General features: G+C 43.7%; 1 protein-coding gene across 4 annotated transcripts in view; it reads left to right on the forward strand.

Annotated features, from left to right (window-relative positions):
• TDRD6 (tudor domain containing 6) overlaps window positions 1-16622 on the forward strand; it is an 81591-nt gene extending 64969 nt beyond the window's left edge. For all 4 annotated transcript variants that reach the window (XM_075860956.1, XM_075860957.1, XM_075860958.1 and 1 more), the window contains 3 exons: window positions 1595-1714; window positions 14099-14197; window positions 16171-16622. In XM_075860956.1, the coding sequence (XP_075717071.1) occupies window positions 1595-1714; window positions 14099-14197; window positions 16171-16265 (314 nt within the window). In that variant the 3' untranslated portion in view covers window positions 16266-16622. The remainder of the gene's footprint in view (window positions 1-1594; window positions 1715-14098; window positions 14198-16170) is intronic.
• The last annotated feature ends 5655 nt before the right edge of the window (window positions 16623-22277 follow it).

The following is a 22277-nucleotide window of genomic DNA, read 5'->3' on the forward strand; positions in this document are numbered from 1 at the left end:
GCTTAGTTTGGGTTTTTAATAGATGTGTTACTAGTTAGTGGGGGAGACTTATTAAAACTGGTGCAAAGGAAATGTGGAATTGTGCCCAAGGTAAGCAATCCGGTCACTGCCTTCATTTTCCAAATGGCCTCTTAAAATGGAACGTGGGATCTGAAAATTTGCCACTTTTCAGGTGTACAAGTTTTGATAAATCTTTCCCAATGTGTCACAGTCAGCGTTTACCTTTTTATATACATTAGGGTTGATTAAAATATAAAAAAAGAAACCGGGACATCTCCAGAGCCTGTCCCCCTTAGCTTCAGTGTGAGAGAGGAAAAGACCTCCTCCCTGAACATATTTTGGGTTACCTGGGGATGGCCGGAGTTCAGTTAAAGAAAATATATGCTCCCCTGAACTGGACTGTCACCTCCCTGCACCATCACCTGCACCTAATACACAATACATGACACACGTCTGCCTGAGGAGCTTTCCGGGGCTATGTATGACACATGTACTGTAAGCTTTATGTATATGTTATTTGTAGTACAGGGCCTGATGGACCAGTGCATGACAATTAGGCGAAGTCCAGACGTGGCCGCATAAATCAACTTCAAATTCTTCAGCAAAACATGTTACACGTGAATTTTGTTGCGCATTTCCCATTGATGTCATCATTTCAAAGGGTTAAAATCTGTGGCCTTTCCGTGACAACATTGGCATACTGCGGATATGAAAATCCCTAGCATGCCCCGATTTCTGTGTGTTTTAAAAAACCAATCCACGTGTATTGAAAATTTCCGTGGATTTGTCGTCTAAACAAACCCCTAGAATTCAGTCTGCCTATGCATTGAGGAGGGATCCGCTCAGGCAGGCCGGTGTCATGCCACTGTGCTTGTTAGCTGAAAGGTATCGTTCACCGTTTTTAAAGGAGTTTTCCCACTAAGAACATTTATCACCTTTACACAGGATAGCTGATAAATGTCTGATCGGTGGGGGCCAACCCCCGGGACCTCGACTGATTAGGAGATAGAGCGTCCCCTATGTGACTGGAGCGGTACTGCGCATGCTCGGCCACAGTCCCATAAAAAGAATACAGCAGTTACCAGCATGCGCAGTACCGCTCAATTCTCATAGCGCCTTTGATCGGTGGGGAACAATCTATACTGATTTATCTTGTAATATCCATATAATGGTCACAGCTCTGTTTTTCTCAGTTTATCCTGCATAGATATAGAATTAAATAAGTCGCAACCCGAAAAACTTAAAAAAACAAACAAACCAGTGGCTTCATTCACAGCACTCCATCTGGGCCGACTCAGTTCAGATTATTTCCCGTTGCTTATATAGTGCGAACATATTCTGCAGCGCTGTACAGAATGTGTCATCACTCATATAAGTCCTTGTCCCCAATGGGGCAATTTCATAGGAAGTCTGTTAACAGTATGTTTTGTTGTGCTTGTCTGGAGTCGAACCCCGGACCCCAGTGCTGCAATGAGTTTCCTCTATTGGTGGATATTTAATCTTGGATTAAACATTTTTCTATCCACGTTGAAGAAATGTAGAGAGTCGCGTTACCTGAGATCACAGCGATCATTTCCATGATTTTGTTCTGCAGGTAACAAGTCGGACAGCTTCTCCGTCTACAGAGAGTGCCCAACGTTAATTGCAAGTACTGACAGTGTGTATGAGAGCGAACCGAACGAACCGGCGGAGCAGACGGACAGCGAGGGTGAAGGTAAGAAATATTATAGGGACCTCTACGTTTTCACATTATTTGTTTGTATGGGAGACCTTTTTGGCGTTAGAGGAGTTTTTATCCGCTCCCTCCGATTCTTCATCCTGCCTTCAACGGTATGTGCAGTTTTGCAACCAATTTTTCTTTAATCTCCGTGCATCTAAAGTAAAAAAAATGAAGCAACTTTGAAAATAGTCTTGAAAAAATATCTTCCTGTTTTAGTGTATACAGCGCCAGTGCAGACCTGTGTGTCTTTATGGTTATAGACTGCAAACAAACCCTGTGAAGTCTGATCATGCGTTTATGGAACTCTTACTGGCTGTAGGTTAGTAAGATGCAGGGGGCAGATAGAAGGCGTTGATGCCCCTGGACTCTCTGGAAACATTGTTTCTTCTTCTCTTATTGTATCAAGGCCCAGTAGGGAGATCGAGAGGATTTTCGCCAAATTTATTAAAAGGCGCGCACACACATATTAATAAATTTGGCGCATATTTGAACCGTCTGACAATCTGAAAAAACAATTAGGCTGGGGCCACACTGCGCCATGGATTTCAATGGGGCTATTCACACACGCGTGAGTTTCCATGCAGCGAGTGTCTGTTGCGTGAAACTCACTGCGTGTCCTATATTGGTGCGTTTCCAGCCACCTAGTCGCTCATTGAAGTCAATGGGTGCGTGAAAACCACGGACCGCACACAGATGCATTTCCGTGTGCTGTCCGAGTTTTACGCATCAATTAGATTGAAAAAAAAAAGTGCGTGAAAAACACATGCCACTCGCAAAGCACAAGGATGCATAACACAACGCACACGGACAGATTTACGTGCGTTTTTCACGAGCGTAAATCTGTCACGCTCGTGTGAATGCAGCCTAAGATGTGAGGCCACCTTTAGGTGTATTGGCTATAAATTGTTGGTGACGTGTCTGATGAGTAAACTTACCGTATTTTTCGGACTATACGACGCACCTGACCATATGACGCACCCAGGTTTTAGACAACAGAAAATAGGAAAAAAATTATTTGTTAAAAAATAATTTATTCTGATTCACCACATTCTGAGAGCCAAAATGTTTTTATATTTTTTTCATCGATTTGAGCGGTGTGGGGGCTTATTTTTTAAGGGACGAGCTGTAGTTTTATTGGCACATCCGATTTTTTTTTTTATCACTTTTTTTGTTATTTCATATTTTAAGCACTAAGGTGACCAAAAAACTATTTTGATGTTTTACATTTTTAAACTCACCGTGCGGGTTAAATAATGGCATAGTGTAATAGATCAGACTTTTACGAACACAGCGATACCAAATTATTTTATTCTTCACATTGTGCTTGGGGAAAAATGGGAACATTTATTTTTATTTTTACTTTAAATATTTTTTTTTTTACACTCCTGAAAATGTATCTAACATTTTATTTATTTTTTACACATTTTATTAGTTCCCCTAGGGGACTTGAACCAGCGCCCACTTGGCTACATGTGGAGTTACTGAAACAGCGTAACTACGCTGTTTCTCGAACTCCCATAGTAGTAAATGGCATTTACGGAAGTAGCGTAGCATGCGAGCAACGCTGTTTCCGTAACTACTGTTCAGTTCTATGGGCGTTACGGAAACAGCGTAGCTCCGCGAGTTAAGCTGTTTCAGTAACTCCACATGTAATCAAGTTGCCGGTAGAGCACAGAAAGCTGGAACAGGGGTCAGGGGGCCCCGTTCTAGAGATAGGTGCGGGTCCCAGAGGTGGGACCTGCATCTATCTTACATTTATGACATATCCTGTGGATACGTAATACATTTCCCTTATAGAAAAACCCCTATAAATGCCGCGGTCGCTATTGACCACGGCATTTAACTAATTAACCCCTTAACGCTCCAGGACATACTATTATGTCATGGTAAGTGCATCGTTCGCGCTCCATGACATAATAGTATGTCATGGAGTAAACACGGCGCCGTTTGCGCGGGGCGCGTTCATGAGCTGTGATAGCTGCTGTTTCCGACAGCAGACTATCACTGCTCAATGTGCCGGGACCGATCGCGGAGCTCCCCCGCCGATTAACCCCTCAGAAGCCGCGTTCAATAGCGATCGCGGCTTCTTAGGGGTTAATCCGCCATCGCCGGCCTGCTACACGATAGCGGCCGGCGATGGTGACTATGGCAACCGGACACCAAACAATGGCGTCCGGCTATGCCATAGACGGAAGCCTAGTGGGTCCTGACAACGTCAGGACCCACTATGCTTGCTGTCAGTGAGTAGCTGACAGTTCTAATACACTGCACTACGCATGTAGTGCAGTGTATTAGAATAGCGATCAGAGCCTCCTGCCCTCATGTCCCCTAGTGGGACAAAGTAATAAAGTAAAAAAAAAGTTAAAAAAAGTTGTGTAAAAATAAGAAAATAAAAGTTTTAAAAGTATTAAAAGTAAAAATCCCCCCTTTTCCCTTATCACTCATTTATTATTAATAAAAATATATAAACAAACAAATAAACTATACATAATTGGTATCGCCGCGTCCGTAACGGCCTGAACTACAAAATTATTTCGTTATTTATCCCGCGCGGTGAACGCCGTAAAAAAAAATAATAATAAACCGTACCACAATAACAATTGTTTGGTCACTTCACCTCCCAAAAAATGGAATAAAAAGAGATCAAAAAGTCGCATGTACCTAAAAATGGTCCTGATGGAAACTACAGTTCGTTACGCAAAAAATAAGTCCTCGCACGGCTTTATTGATTGAAAAATAAAAACGTTATGTCTCTTAGAATAAGATAACACAAAAAGTGAATGATTGTTTACAAAACGTATTTTATTGTGCAAACGCCATAAGACATAAAAAAAACTATAAACATCTGGTATCGCCGTAATCGTATCGCCCCGCAGAATAAAGTGAATATCTCATTTATAGCGCACGGTGAACGCTGTAAAAAAAATAGAATAAAAAAACAATAGTAGAATTGCTGTTTATTAGTCACCACGACTCTTAAAAATAGAATAAAAACTGATCAAAAAGCCGCATGCACCCCAAGAAAACTACAATGGATTCCTCAAGGGGTCTAGTTTCCAAATTGGGGTCACTTTTGGGGGGTTTCCAATGTTTTTGCACCACAAGACCTCTTCAAACCGGACATGGTGCCTAATAAAAAAGAGGCCTCAAAATCCACTAGGTGCTCCTTTGCTTCGGAGGCCGGTGCTTCAGTCCATTACCGCCCGAGGGCCACATGTGGGATATTTCTCTAAACTGCAGAATCTGGGCAATAAGTATTGAGTTGCGTTTCTCTGATAAATCCTTTTGTGTTATAAAAAAAATGGTATAAAGAGGATTTTCTGACCAAAAAAAAATGGAAATTTCACCTCTACTTTGCTCTAAATTTTTGTGAAACACCTAAAGGGTTCATAAACTTTCTAAATGCTGTTGTGAATACTTTGAGGGGTCTAGTTTCTAAAATGGGTTGTTTGATAGGGGTGTCTAATATATGGGCCCCTCAAAGCAACTTCAGAACTGAACTGGAACCTAAAAAAATAAATAAATGAGGCAATACTTCGCTTCTTACATTATACTGATAATGAGCCGTGCCCACCCCGAGATGACCCCAGTTTTGACCGTTTGTATAAACGGAGACCCCTATTAGACCGTTTCAGTGCCCGGTTTTCCCAAGCATACACCCCCGAGAAGTGTATTTATATTGATGAGTCCCTGGTACATTTTAAAGGGAGGATTCAATTCCGCGAGTACCTGCCGGGTAAGAGGGCAAGGTATGGCGTGAAGATGTATAAGCTGTGCGAGAGTGCATCAGGGTATACCTACAGATTTAGGATATATGAAGGAAAGGCCACTCCCAAACCAGACTGCATCCTGGACTACAATAGGTACATGGGAGGGATGGACGTGTCAAATCAAGTCCTGAAGCCCTACAGCGCCATGCGGTGTGGTATAAGAAGCTGGCCGGGCACATCATACAGATGGCTTTGTACAATGCGTACGTGCTACGTCGATGTGCAGGCCAGAGGGGAACTTTCCTGGAATTTCAAGATCTAATCTTTAGGGACCAGGAAGGGGAAGCACCCAGTACTTCTGGAAGCGAGGCCACACGCATCGTACCAGGGCAACACTTTCCAGGAGAAGTTCCCCAAACTGGTGGAAAGGGAAAGAGTCAAAAGAGGTGCAGAGTCTGCTATAAGAGGGGGATAAGGAAGAACACAATATACCAATGTGACAGGTGTCCCGAAAAACCAGAGCTCTGTATAAAAGATTGTTTTAAAATGTATCATACATCCCTTGATTTTTAGTTTACCCTGATGCACTCCGCACAGCTTACCCCCCTCATCTTTCCCTTCTGAGCCCTGCCGTATGCCCAGGCAGCTGATAACAGCCACATGTAGGTTATTGCCGTACCCAGGAGAACCCACATTACAGTTTATGAGGTGTATATCTCCGGTGGCGCATGCTGGGCACAATATATTGGACACTGAAATGGCATATATATATAAAATTGCAAATCTCACACTGCACCATCTGCTGCGCATTATCTTTTACACAATACCTGTGGGGTCAAAATGCTCACTACACCTCTAGATGAATGTCTTAAGGGGTGTAGTTTTTAGAATGGGGTCACTTCTCGGGGGTTTCAACTGTACTGGTACCTCAGGGGCTTCTGCATACATGACTTAGCACCAGAAAAGCTCCAGTAGGCCAAATGGTGGTCCTTTCCTTCTGAGCCCTCCCATGGGCTCAAACGGCAGTTTATCACCACAAATGGGGTATTGCCGCACTAAGGACAAATTGGGCAAAAAAATGGGGTATGTTGTTCCTTGTGAAAATAAGAAATTTTGATCAAAAATGACATCTTATTGGAAAAAATATCATTTTTTTCATTTCACAGCCCAATTCAAATAGGTGCTGTGAAAAAACTGTGCAGTCAAAATGATAACAAAAACCATAAATGAATTCCTTGAGGGGTGTAGTTTCCAAAATGGGGTCACTTCTGGTGGGTTTCCATTGCTTTGATACCTCTGGGGCTCTGCAAATGCGACATGGCACCCGAAAACCAATCCAGCAAAATCTGGACTCCAACAAACACATAGCGCTCCTTTCCTTCTGAGCCCTCCCATGGGCCCAAACGGCAGTTTATCACCACAAATGGGGTATTGCCGCACTAAGGACAAATTGGGCAACAAAATGGGGTATTTTGTTCCCTGTGAAAATAAGAAATTTTGATCAAAAATGACATCTTATTGGAAAAAATATCATTTTTTTCATTTCACAGCCCAATTCAAATAGGTGCTGTGAAAAAACTGTGCGGTCAAAATTATAACAAAAACCATAAATGAATTCCTTGAGGGGTGTAGTTTCCAAAATGGGGTCACTTCTGGTGGGTTTCCATTGCTTTGATACCTCAACACCTCTTCAAACCTGGCATGCTGCCTAAAATATATTCTAATAAAAAAGAGGCCTCAAAATGCACTAGGTGCTTTCTTGCTTCTAGGGCTTGTGTTTTAGTCCACGAGCGCAGTAGGGCCACATGTGGGACATTTCTAAAAACTGCAGAATCTGGACAATACATATTTAGTAGTATTTCTCTGGTAAAACCTTCTCTGTTACAGAATTTTTTTTAATAAAATTGAAATTCAGCAGAAAAAATGAAATTTGAAAATTTCATTTCCACTTTGCTTTAATTCCTGTGAAATGCCTGAAGGGTTAAAAAACTTTCTATATGCTGTTTTGAATACTTTGAGGGGTCTAGTTTTTAAAATGGGGTGTTTTATGGGGGTTTCTAATACATAGGCCCCTCAAATCCACTTCAGAACTCAAGAGGTACCTTCAAAAAAAGGCTTTTGACATTTTCTTAAGAATATGAGAAATTGCTGTTTATGTTCTAAGCCTTGTAACGTCCAAGAAAAATAAAATAATGTTCAAAAAACGATGACAATCTAAAGTAGACATATGGGAAATGTGAACTAGTAACTATTTTGGGTGGTATAACCATCTGTTTTTCAAGCAGATGCATTTAAATTCTGAAAAATGCTATTTTTTGTAAATTTTCTCTAAATTTTGCAATTTTTCACAAATAAAGACTAAATATATCAAACAAATTTTACCACGAACATGAAGCCCAAAGTGTCACGAGAAAACAATCTCAGAATCGCTTGGGTAGGTTTAAGCATTCCGACGTTATTACCACATAAATTGAAATATGTCAGATTTGAAAAATGGGCTCTGAGCCTTAAAGGCATGGTGTCGCCCCAAAAACATGTTTTTTTTTTAAAATTTAAACATTTAGTGTGTGGGTGATTAAACATTGTTCAAATTTTTTTTATTTTTTTCGCGAGTCAGGAAATATTATAAATTTTTTCAAATTTTTCAAAATTTATAATACTACCCATTTTTGGTCACTAGATGGAGCTGTTTGGAGCTAGTTCCCAAAATTGCAGCATTGCAACATTGGGTTAAAAGCTATCGCTCTAGTGAGCGCTCAGCATCCCCCCCTCCTTTATCCTGGCTAGTGCCGGGATAAACGAGGGGTTTGAAAGGTTTAACCTGCTACACTGTGTGTCGCCATTTTTTGAGGTAACTCACAGTGTAGTAGGTTTGCATGCAGTAGTAAACACACACAAACACTAACATACATTGAAATCGCTTACCTGCTCCTGCCGCCGCGGCCCGTCCGCTCCCTTTGCTGCCGCTGTCCCATGTGCACTTGTCCGGAAGCCGCGACCGGAAGTAGTAATATCACTGTCCGGCCGCGACTTCCGGTCCACAGGAAAATGGCGCCGGACGGCGCCAATTTCGAATAGGACTGTGTGGGAGCGGCGCATGCGCAGTTCCCACACAGACGCCGTACACGGCAGTCAATGGGACGGGAGCCGTTCGCAGTCCCTATGGGACTGTGGCTGCCGTATTCCATGTCTGTGTGTGTCGTTAATCGACACACACAGAAATGGAACAAAAAATGGCAGCCCCCATAGGGAAGAAAAAGTGTGAAAAAAAGAAACAGTAAAACACAAACACACAAATGAAAATAAACGTTTATATTAAGGCACTAACATCTTTAACATATAAATAAAATATTTGTGATGACACTGTTCCTTTAAGGCCCAAACTAGGCTGCGTCCTTAACCCCTTAAGGACGCAGCCTAGTTTGGGCCTTAAGGCTCAGAGCCCATTTTTCAAATCTGACATATTTCACTTTATGTGGTAATAACGTCGGAATGCTTAAACCTATCCAAGCGATTCTGAGATTGTTTTCTCGTGACACTTTGGGCTTCATGTTCGTGGTAAAATTTGGTCGATATATTCAGTCTTTATTTGTGAAAAATTGCAAAATTTAGAGAAAATTTACAAAAAATAGCATTTTTCAGAATTTAAATGCATCTGCTTGAAAAACAGACGGTTATACCACCCAAAATAGTTACTAGTTCACATTTCCCATATGTCTACTTTTCATTGGCATCGTTTTTTGAACATTCTTTTATTTTTCTTGGACGTTACAAGGCTTAGAACATAAACAGCAATTTCTCATATTCTTAAGAAAATTTCAAAAGCCTTTTTTTGAAGGTGCCAGTTCAGTTCTGAAGTGGATTTGAGGGGACTATGTGTTAGAAACCCCCATAAAACACCCCATTTTAAAAACTAGACCCCTCAAAGTATTCAAAACAGCATATAGAAAGTTTTTTAACCCTTCAGGCATTTCACAGGAATTAAAGCAAAGTGGAAATTAAATTTGCAAATTTCATTTTTTCTGCTGAATTTCAATTTTATTCAATTTTTTTTTAGTAACAGAGAAGGTTTTACCAGAGAAACACTACTAAATATGTATTGTCCAGATTCTGCAGTTTTTAGAAATGTCCCACATGTGGCCCTACTGCGCTCGTGGACTAAAACACAAGCCCTAGAAGCAAAGAAGCACCTAGTGCATTTTGAGGCCTCTTTTTTATTAGAATATATTTTAGGCAGCATGCCAGGTTTGAAGAGGCGTTGAGGTATCAAAACAATGGAAACCCACCAGAAGTGACCCCATTTTGGAAATTACACCCCTCAAGGAATTCATTTATGGTTTTTGTTATCATTTTGACCGCACAGTTTTTTCACAGCACCTATTTGAATTGGGCTGTGAAATGAAAAAAATGATATTTTTTCCAATAAGATGTCATTTTTGATCAAATTTTCTTATTTTCACAAGGAACAACATACCCCATTTTGTTGCCCAATTTGTCCTTAGTGCGGCAATACCCCATTTGTGGTGATAAACTGCCGTTTGGGCCCATGGGAGGGCTCAGACGGAAAGGAGCGCTATGTGTTTGTTGGAGTCCAGATTTTGCTGGATTGGTTTTCGGGTGCCATGTTGCATTTGCAGAGCCCCAGAGGTATCAAAGCAATGGAAACCCACCAGAAGTGACCCCATTTTGGAAACTACACCCCTCAAGGAATTCATTTATGGTTTTTGTTATCATTTTGACCGCACAGTTTTTTCACAGCACCTATTTGAATTGGGCTGTGAAATGAAAAAAATGATATTTTTTCCAATAAGATGTCATTTTTGATCAAAATTTCTTATTTTCACAAGGAACAACATACCCCATTTTGTTGCCCAATTTGTCCTTAGTGCGGCAATACCCCATTTGTGGTGATAAACTGCCCTTTGGGCCCATGGGATGGCTCAGAAGGAAAGGACCACCATTTGGCCTACTGGAGCTTTTCTGGTGCTAAGTCATGTGTGCAGAAGCCCCTGAGGTACCAGTACAGTTGAAACCCCCGATAAGTGACCCCATTTTAAAAACTACACCCCTTAAGACATTCATCTAGAGGTGTAGTGAGCATTTTGACCCCACAGGTACTGTGTAAAAGATAATGCGCAGCAGATGGTGCAGTGTGAGATTTGCAATTTTATATATGTATATGCCATTTCAGTGTCCAATATAGTGTGCCCAGCATGCGCCACCGGAGATATACACCCCTTAAATTGTAATGTGGGTTCTCCTGGGTACGACAATACCCTACATGTGGCTGTTATCAGCTGCCTGGGCATACGGCAGGGCTCAGAAGGGAAAGATGAGGGGGGTAAGCTGTGCGGAGTGCATCAGGGTAAATTGAAAATCAAGGGATGTATGATACATTTTAAAACAATCTTTTATACAGAGCCCTGGTTTTTCGGGACACGTGTCACATTGGTATATTGTGTTCTTCCTTATCCCCCTCTTATAGCAGACTCTGCACCTCTTTTGACTCTTTCCCTTTCCACCGGTTTGGGGACCTTCTCCTGGAAAGTGTTGCCCTGGTACGATGCGCCCCCCCTTCCTGGTCCCTAAAGATTAGATCTTGAAATTCCAGGAAAGTTCCCCTCTGGCCTGCACATCGACGTAGCACATACGCATTGTACAATGCCATCTGTATGATGTGCCCGGCCAGCTTCTTATACCACACCGCATGGCGCTGTAGGGCTTCAGGACTTGATTTGACAAGTCCATCCCTCCCATGTACCTATTGTAGTCCAGGATGCAGTCTGGTTTGGGGGTGGCCTTTCCTTCATATATCCTAAATCTGTAGGTATACCCTGATGCACTCTCGCAGCTTATACATCTTCACGCCATACCTTGCCCTCTTACCTGGCAGGTACTGGCGGAATTGAACCCTCCCTTTAAAATGTACCAGGGACTCATCAATAGAAATACACTTCTCGGGGGTGTATGCTTGGGAAAACCGGGCACTGGAACGGTCTAATAGGGGTCTCCGTTTATACAAACGGTCAAAACTGGGGTCATCTCGGGGTGGGCACGGCTCATTATCAGTATAATGTAAGAAGCGAAGTATTGCCTCATTTATTTATTTTTTTAGGTTCCAGTTCATTTCTGAAGTTGCTTTGAGGGGCCCATATATTAGAAACCCCTATCAAACACCCCATTTTAGAAACTAGACCCCTCAAAGTATTCACAACAGCATTTAGAAAGTTTATGAACCCTTTAGGTGTTTCACAGAAATTTAGAGCAAAGTAGAGGTGACATTTACTCTTTTTATACCATTTTTTTTATAACACAAAAGGATTTATCAGAGAAACACAAATTAATACTTATTGCCCAGATTCTGCAGTTTAGAGAAATATCCCACATGTGGCCCTCGGGCGGTAATGGACTGAAGCACCGGCCTCCGAAGCAAAGGAGCACCTAGCGGATTTTGAGCCCTCTTTTTTATTAGGCACCATGTCCGGTTTGAAGAGGTCTTGTGGTGCCAAAACATTGGAAACCCCCCAAAAGTGACCCCAATTTGGAAACTAGACCCCTTGAGGAATCCATTGTAGTTTTCATGGGGTGCATGCGGCTTTTTGATCAGTTTTTATTCCATTTTTAGGTGGCGTGGTGACTAATAAACAGCAATTCTACTATTGTTTTTGTATACTTTTTTTTTTACAGCGTTCACCGTGCGCTATAAATGATATATTAACTTTATTCTGCGGGGCGATACGATCACGGCGATACCAGATGTTTATAGTTTTTTTTTATGTCTTATGGCGTTTGCACAATAAAATACGTTTTGTAAACAATCATTCACTTTTTGTGTTACCTTATTCTAAGAGCCATAACGTTTTTTTTTTTTTCAATCAATAAAGCCGTGCGAGGACTTATTTGTTGCGTAACGAACTGTATTTTCCATCAGGACCATTTTTAGGTACATGCGACTTTTTGATCTCTTTTTATTCCATTTTTTGGGAGGTGAAGTGACCAAACAATTGTGATTGTGGTACGGTTTATTAATATTTTTTTTTACGGCGTTCACCGTGCGGGATAAATAACAAAATAATTTTGTAGTTCAGGCCGTTACGGACGCGGCGATACCAATTATGTATAGTTTATTTGTTTGTTTATATATTTTTATTAATAATAAAGGCCTGATAAGGGAAAAAGTGGGACTTTTACTTTTATTACTTTTAAAACTTTTATTTTCTTATTTTTACACATCTTTTTTTAACTTTTTTTTTACTTTATTACTTTGTCCCACTAGGGGACATGAGGGCAGGAGGCCCTGATCGCTATTCTAATACACTGCACTACATGCGTTGTGCAGTGTATTAGAACTGTCAGCTACTCACTGACAGCAAGCATAGTGGGTCCTGACGTTGTCAGGACCCACTAGGCTTCCGTCTATGGCATAGCCGGACGCCATTGTTTGGTGTCCGGTTGCCATAGTCACCATCGCCGGCCGCTATCGCGTAGCAGGCCGGCGATGGCAGCTTAACCCCTAAAAAGCCGCGATCTCTATAGAACGCGGCTTTTAAGGGGTTAATCAGCGGGGACACAGCGATCCGTCCCCGCTGTAGGAGCTGTGACAGCTGCTGAACAAGACAGCAGCGTCACAGCTCCTGTATGTGTCGGGAGGACGGCCGAAACGGCCGTTACTCCCGAGACGTACTATTACGGCATGGAGCGCGAACGATACAGCTGCCATGACGTAATAGTACGTCAAGGAGCGGGAAGGGGTTAAGGGGTTAAATGGGTTTGCCATAAAACACATGTAGCCCCTATCCACAGGATAGGGGATAAATGTGAGATCGCTGTGGGTCCGACCGCTGGGACCCCCAGTGATAAGGAGAACAGGGGACCGAAAGTCACCCAGAGCGCTACATGAGAAGCCTGGACTTCCGGGTTCTGTGTCCAGCTTATCTGTTCCGCAGCTCCATAGAGATCAATGGAGAGCCGCTCGCGCATGCGCAGAAGAATCCCATTGATATCTATGAAGCTGCCGGACACAGAACGTGGAAGTCACAGCTTCTCATGCAGCGCTCCTGGTAACTTTCTGTCCCCGTTCTCTTTATCGATCACACATGTATCCCCTTATCCTGTGTATAGGGGATACATGTGTTTTATGGCACAAGCCCTTTAAACTGCCAGGAACCGCGAAATTGCTGTTCCTGGCTGTTATAGCAGCGTGTCAGAAGCTGACACCTGCAGTGTATGGAGCGGGCTCAGCGCGTGAGCACGCTCCATACATCACCCCCCTCCAGCTCCATGATGTGCCGGCACGTCATGGGTCGGGAAGGGGTTAAGTAATGACGCGGTCATGGGGCCCGGCGAAGCCGGGTCCATTGACTGCGGACTATAAGACGCAGGGACTTTTTAGCAAGATTTATTCTTGCTAAAAACTGCGTCTTATAGTCCGAAAAATCCGGTAGGTGTTTTACACTTTTAATCCTTCCAGTTAGCCCAGCCTTCCACTTTCATTCATTGCTAAAACAGTACAACCCCCTACAGCTCCGTGAATGCCGGAGTCTAGCGGTTTCACATAAGTCGTGTTTGATGTTACAGAAGGTCAATGCCATTTTAATGTCGCTGCGCACCGGTGAAAGCAATGGAGCGATGACCGGCAGAAATATAACGCAACATCTCTTGTCTGCAGATCCTGAGGGGAGTGGTGACAGCACTTTACGTGAGAACTTATCCCAATCTGATGATTGTGATTCGGAAGCAGTTAATTTAGGCGACCCCCAAGGTCCAGGTGAGTGACCAAACTAGGCAGATTTTGGAGACCGCTCCTCTGGTAGCTGTAATGGAGGCTATATTGGTTGTCACTTCAGTTTTTATAAAACATGTATGCCCCCTAAATATTAACCAGAGTCCTAATAATGAAAAACATCAGATTCGAATCATGAGCAAATCGACCCGTGTTACTCAGGTTGCTGATGTATGGTTGGCGGTGAAGCACTACAGGTCACTGTAAAGGGGACGGGGACGGGGGGGTGGTGCGCCTTACAGTATTAGAACCGCTGCACTAAAGTAATGACCAGCAAAGAAACTGTAGAAATGTGACAAGGACGGTCCTATGTGCAAATGTTACCATTCCAGGCTGAAGATTTTTATATAAAACCGATCTATCCAAGTGACCCAGGTAATGAATGTAAGTGTGGCATTATACGTTGTATGTTTTTTCTTCATAGTCTCTCCCGGCGTTGTCTATATTCAGGACCAGCAATTTCCGTGCAGCTTGTGGATAAGATTTGATGTAATCTCATCTACTTTGCTGGCACTATAATCCGTTGCGGATTTTCTGCTGCAATACCGGATGGAAAATCCCCAGCAATTCAGTCATGTGTGAATAAAACCTTTATAGCAGTCGCAGTTTTTCTAAAACAGAACTCCAAATTGCCTGCATAGTCATAGCCAGCACGCTATCTTTTAGCCCTATCACCTCAGGGAGCTTAGGAGCTTACTGCATGCGGTGTTATGATTGAGTACAATGAATAATCAGTATTCAGTCATCTCCCCCTAGTGGTGGCTGCAGACAGCCAGAACATTGTTTTTTTTTTAAATCTTAAATTTTTATTGAAAGATTTTTATACATTACAACCAAACAAAAATACACAAGTAACAGACACACAATACTGTTCGTATTAGAATGGCACTCCATACAAGTAAAACACATCTCAAATTAGCCATTTAAGATCATAATTAAATATAGTATTTTGAATGAGTCCAAGAATTCCATCTCTTCACATTCCGACCATGAAGAACTAAATCAGAAACTAAATAAGTTTCATGATAACATTGGCTATTAACTCTTCTAATGACCTCCTGGATAGAGGGGGAAATGGGAGATTTCCAAGATTGTGCGATGGCCAGCCAGAATATTGTTTTAATGGGTAACTAAACTTTCAGAAAGCTTCTGACATGTCATAGTGACATGTCAGATGTTTTGATCAGTGGGGGTCCGAGCATTGACACCCCACGATAGCTAAAACAAAGCGGCAGAAGTGCTCGGGTGAGCCGCTTGGTTTCTGGTTGGCTTTTCTCGGAAAGTCGAGGTAACGGTGTACATGCTCAATTGAAAGTCTATGAGCCTATACACCAACTTCTCGAGTTTCCGAAAAAAGCAGATCAGAAACCAAGCGGCTCACCCGAGCACTTCAGCTGCTTCGTTTTAGCGATTGGTGGGGGTCTCCATGCTCGGACCCCCACTGATCAAAACTTCTAGCATGTCACTATGACACGTCCGGTTTTCTGAACGTTTAGTTGCCGTTTAACTCTGTCTATACAGGGGATTTGGAGCTCTGTATTAAAATAAAAAAGCTCTGTCCCCATTAAGATTTAATAAGAAATGAATTTTGTACAGAATTTTTAGCCCATTTAAATTTTAAATATGCATGACATGGACAGCCCACTGATTTTCAATGAGAACTGTAATGCTTCATTTCTCCTGTGGTGGCGCTGCCAGGTTCCCCCACTGGTTACAGCAGATTGAGTCCCATTAGCAGAATACGGTATAATCCGCTTATTATTACATCTTACAATAAGTGTTTGTCCAGAGCATAAAACCTCTTTAGGGAAGTTTTATAATAATCCTTATGGTGTTGTTAGTCTGGGTCAGAAGTCTTTCAGTTTGGCAAAGCCTTGCAGCTGTAACATATCTGCAAAAATGCACCCGTATATCGCTGTTGTGTGCATTTATTTACATGGGCTGTTTTTTGTTTGCAGCTTCTGAAGCTCAGGACGATGTCTCAAGCTCACCGGAAGCAGAATTGTCCCCTGTGACTGCTGCCGAGGAGAGTGGCCGGGAGGGAAAGAAGTAATCCCAGAGCCATGACGGCTACAGGCTACATAAAACAGTTTGTCCACTGATCCCATCTTATTATTTCTTAATCATGACTGATACTTTGTGGTTTCAATGTAAGCCCCATATCCTGTATTTAACTGCTGTTCCGTTTTCATCCGTCTTGTACTTTTATTTAAGTTTACAGATTGTGTTTATTTTTCTTCATATCCGGTCATATCGGCTGTTGTCAGTCACCAGGATGGAGGAGGAAATTACGATGCTCCTTGATAAGACTGTCTTACTTTTGCTGGTAAAATGCCTTGAAGGAAGTGGAAATTTGAGGCTGTGTACGTTTTGGTTTTGGATATAATTAAAGTAACGTTATTTCCGTAAAGTTATGCTGTTGATTTTATTAATGTACTTAGGATGAATATATACTACATAGCCAAACGTACGTGCACAGTGCACCCCCTCCCTGAGCAGTCACTAAAGTAGACATATTAGAGAGCTAACGGCTCCTCAATACTACACCACACAGGAGAGCTGACAGCTCCTCTATACTACACCACACAGGAGAGCTGACAGATCCTCCATACTACACCACACAGGAGAGCTGACAGCTCCTCTATACTACACCACACAGGAGAGCTGACAGATACTCTATACTACACCACACAGGAGAGCTGACAGCTCCTCTATACTACACCACACAGGAGAGCTGACAGCTCCTCCATACTACACCACACAGGAGAGCTGACAGCTCCTCTATACTACACCACACAGGAGAGCTGACAGATACTCTATACTACACCACACAGGAGAGCTGACAGCTCCTCTATACTACACCACACCGGAGAGCTGACATGTCCTCTATACTACACCACACAGGAGAACTGACAGATCCTCTATACTACACCACACAGGAGAGCTGACCGCTCCTCTATACTACACACAGGAGAACTGACAGCTCCTCTATACTACACCACACAGGAGAGCTGACAGATACTCTATACTACACCACACAGGAGAGCTGACAGATACTCTATACTACACCACACAGGAGAACTGACAGATCCTACATACTACACCACACATGAGAGCTGACGGCTCCTCTATACTACACCACACCGGAGAGCTGACATGTCCTCTATACTACACCACACAGGAGAACTGACAGATCCTCTATACTACACCACACAGGAGAGCTGACCGCTCCTCTATACTACACACAGGAGAACTGACAGCTCCTCTATACTACACCACACAGGAGAGCTGACAGCTCCTCTATACTACACCACACATGAGAGCTGACAGATCCTCTATACTACACCACACAGGAGAGCTGACAGATCCTACATACTACACCACACAGGAGAGCTGACGGCTCCTCTATACTACACCACACTGGAGAACTGACAGATCCTCTATACTACACCACACTGGAGAACTGACAGATCCTCTATACTACATCACACAGTAGAGCTGACAGATCCTCTATACTACACCACACAGGAGAGCTGACAGATCCTCTATACTACACCACACCGGAGAGCTGACATGTCCTCTATACTACACCACACAGGAGAACTGACAGATCCTCTATACTACACCACACAGGAGAGCTGACCGCTCCTCTATACTACACACAGGAGAACTGACAGCTCCTCTATACTACACCACACAGGAGAGCTGACAGATACTCTATACTACACCACACAGGAGAGCTGACAGATACTCTATACTACACCACACAGGAGAACTGACAGATCCTACATACTACACCACACATGAGAGCTGACGGCTCCTCTATACTACACCACACCGGAGAGCTGACATGTCCTCTATACTACACCACACAGGAGAACTGACAGATCCTCTATACTACACCACACAGGAGAGCTGACCGCTCCTCTATACTACACACAGGAGAACTGACAGCTCCTCTATACTACACCACACAGGAGAGCTGACAGCTCCTCTATACTACACCACACATGAGAGCTGACAGCTCCTCTATACTACACCACACATGAGAGCTGACAGATCCTCTATACTACACCACACAGGAGAGCTGACAGATCCTACATACTACACCACACAGGAGAGCTGACGGCTCCTCTATACTACACCACACTGGAGAACTGACAGATCCTCTATACTACACCACACTGGAGAACTGACAGATCCTCTATACTACATCACACAGTAGAGCTGACAGATCCTCTATACTACACCACACAGGAGAGCTGACAGATCCTCTATACTACACCACACAGGAGAACTGACAGCTCCTCTATACTACACCACACAGGAGAGCTGACATATTCTCTATACTACACCACACAGGAGAGCTGACAGCTCCTCTATACTACACCACACAGGAGAACTGACATGTCCTCTATACTACACCACACAGGAGAGCTGACATATCCTCTATACTACACCACACAGGAGAGCTGACCTATCCTCTATACTACACCACACAGGAGAACTGACATGTCCTCTATACTACACCACACAGGAGAGCTGACATATCCTCTATACTACACCACACAGGGGAGCTGACCTATCCTCTATACTACACCACACAGGAGAGCTGACAGATCCTCTATACTACACCACACAGGAGAGCTGACAGCTCCTCTATACTACACCACACAGGAGAGCTGACAGATTCTCTATACTACACCACACAGGAGAGCTGACATGTCCTCTATACTACACCACACAGGAGAGCTGACAGATCCTCTATACTACACCACACAGGAGAGCTGACAGATCCTCTATACTACACCACACAGGAGAGCTGACAGCTCCTCTATACTACACCACACAGGAGAGCTGACGGCTCCTCTATACTACACCACACCGGAGAGCTGACATGTCCTCTATACTACACCACACAGGAGAACTGACAGATCCTCTATACTACACCACACAGGAGAGCTGACCGCTCCTCTATACTACACACAGGAGAACTGACAGCTCCTCTATACTACACCACACAGGAGAGCTGACAGATCCTCTATACTACACCACACAGGAGAGCTGACAGATCCTCTATACTACACCACACAGGAGAGCTGACAGCTCCTCTATACTACACCACACAGGAGAGCTGACAGCTCCTCTATACTACACCACACAGGAGAGCTGACAGATTCTCTATACTACACCACACAGGAGAGCTCACAGCTCCTCTATACTACACCACACAGGAGAGCTGACAGCTCCTCTATACTACACCACACAGGAGAGCTGACAGCTCCTCTATACTACACCACACAGGAGAACTGACATATCCTCTATACTACACCACACAGGAGAACTGACATGTCCTCTATACTACACCACACAGGAGAGCTGACATATCCTCTATACTACACCACACAGGAGAGCTGACATATCCTCTATACTACACCACACAGGAGAGCTGACCTATCCTCTATACTACACCACACAGGAGAACTGACATGTCCTCTATACTACACCACACAGGAGAGCTGACATATCCTCTATACTACACCACACAGGAGAGCTGACCTATCCTCTATACTATACCACACAGCAGAGCTGACAGCTCCTCTATACTACACCACACAGGAGAGCTGACAGCTCCTCTATAATACACCACACAGGACAGCTGACAGCTCCTCTATACTACACCACACAGGAGAGCTGACGGCTATATGATCAGTCAACAGAAAAGGCCATCCAGCCAGAGGGGCAGATCAGCACCACCCCGAAATCCGGACCAAACTGACCAGGTATGAACAAAGATCTCTGAGGTACCCCGATCAGCAGACATCAATTCCTCCATCTTCATAATCCCATTCAGCTCCGTTACTCATTCCTTCAAAGAAGGCACAGTACTAGACTTGCAGTGACGTGGGATGACCGTTCTAGCTGCAGTCAGAAAATGCCTAAAGACACCCTTTTTGAGGTGTGGGAGTGATCCAGGAACCATGGAAAGCAACCAAATAGAGGTAGGAACGTCGGTGCGAAAAAGTTTGTTGCCAAGATCAAAAAAATGTTCCCAAAAGGGACGGAGCTTGGGACAATCCCACCAGATGTGTAACATAGTTCCATGAGCCTCCCCACACCTCCAACAATCGGCAGACACATTAGGAAATATCCTATGTAAAAAGCAAGGACAGCGGTACTATCGGGTAAGTATTTTATAGTTTTTCTCCTGAGCAAAACACGAGGTTGGGAACGTATGGGCCAGTAAAAAGGAAGTTCCCCATTCCTCCTCAGAGTGCCGAACTCCCAATTCCTCATCCCAAGCTGTGGTGAATGTCAACTGAGAGTAAGAATAACCAGGTTGGAGGATACCATGTAAATAGGACAGCACGTGAAAAGGAGCAGAGGTCAAGGACAGATAATGTTCCAGAGGAGTCTTACCCTGTAGCAACACAAGACAATCTCCCATGGAAGAGAGATGGGAACGCAGCTGAAAATAAGACCACCATATTGATCGTCTCCCCGGGCAGGCCTCCGAGACAGCAGTCAGCGACAAAATTGTACCATCAGGTGTAAGGGTCTGAGCCAAATATCCACCGCCCCGTCTCTCCCAACAGAGGAATGTATCCACACCCACTGCCGGAGGGAAGGAAGGGTTATCAAAAAGGGGAGTCAAAGGACCCGGACGGTGAACAAGGTCCAGAGTACCATTGATCCGGTCCCACACTACAAGAAATTGACATGTGAGGAAAGGCAAAGAAGAGGTTGGTCGTCGGGAGGCAGTCATCCAAGGCAATGAGAACAAGGCGAGGGAAGACATTCCCTTCTCAGTGCGCACCCATTGCTTACCGGCATCCGAGCGGAACCAGTCCACCAATCGCAGAAGGATCGCAGCTTGATGATAACGCTTAAAATCTGGCAAACCCGCGCCCCCCTCAATTTTCGGTCGGCTAAGGACAGAAAATCGAATGCGCGGCTTAGAGGAACCCCATACAAATTTGGCTATGGCCCTATGTAAGGACTGGAAGAAACACGCTGGCACTACAATAGGGACGGTCTGAAAGATGTACAGGAATTTGGGCAAGATATCCATTTTGACAGCGTTAATACGCCCAAACCACGACATGCGGCTCCCGCCATATGCCACCAAGTCCCTCAAGTTACGTTGAAGGATAGGTGTGTAATTCAAGGTATATAAGTCGGACAAATGTGTGGGGATATGTATCCCCAGGTATTTTAAGGATTTAGATTGCCACTTAAACGGGAAAACCCGAGCGAGATTGGCAGCAAGAGGAGCGTCTAGAGATACATTCAGTGCCTCCGATAAAGAGTAATTAACTTTAAAATTACTCAAATGACCAAAACGCTCGAACTCCCCAGTCAAAGATGGCAAAGAAATCATAGGAGTCGTGATGTACGCAAGAAGATCATCAGCATAGAGTGCGAGTTTGTGATGCTGTGCACCAACACATATGCCATTAATGTTAGGGTTTCTCTGCAGTGCCACGGCCAGGTGTTCCATGACCAAAACATATAGCAGAGGTGAAAGTGGGCACCCCTGTCTCGTGCCATTAGCAATAGTCAGTCAGATAACAGACCGTTAACTCGAACCCGAGCTGTAAGCCCATGGTATGATGCCATAATCCGATCCAACATAGTGGTGCCAAGGCCAACCTGTGTCAAGACACTACGGAGAAACATCCAGTGCACAATGTCAAAAGCATTTTCGGCATCGACGGAGAGGAGACACATCGGTATTTTGCGCATTTGGCAATATGACGTTAAAAGAAGGGTCTTGTTGGTATTATCCCGAGATTCTCTACCACGTACAAACCCCACCTGATCATCCATGATCAGACCAGGCAATAACGGAGAAAGGCGAGAGGCAAGCAATTTCGCAAAGAGCTTCACATCAACATTAATCAGCAAAATGGGCCTGAAGTTTGCGCATATCGTTGGTCCTTACCCGGTTTCGGTAAAAGGGTGATATGAGCCTCGAGGGACTGAAGCGCAAAGGGACAAGAGGAAGACACAGATCGCAATCGAGCTCCGCATTTAACGGGTTAATTGCCAAGATCAGCGGCAA

Source organism: Rhinoderma darwinii, chromosome 4 (assembly GCF_050947455.1).
Source record: "Rhinoderma darwinii isolate aRhiDar2 chromosome 4, aRhiDar2.hap1, whole genome shotgun sequence".
Classification (NCBI taxonomy): Eukaryota; Metazoa; Chordata; class Amphibia; order Anura; family Rhinodermatidae; genus Rhinoderma; species Rhinoderma darwinii.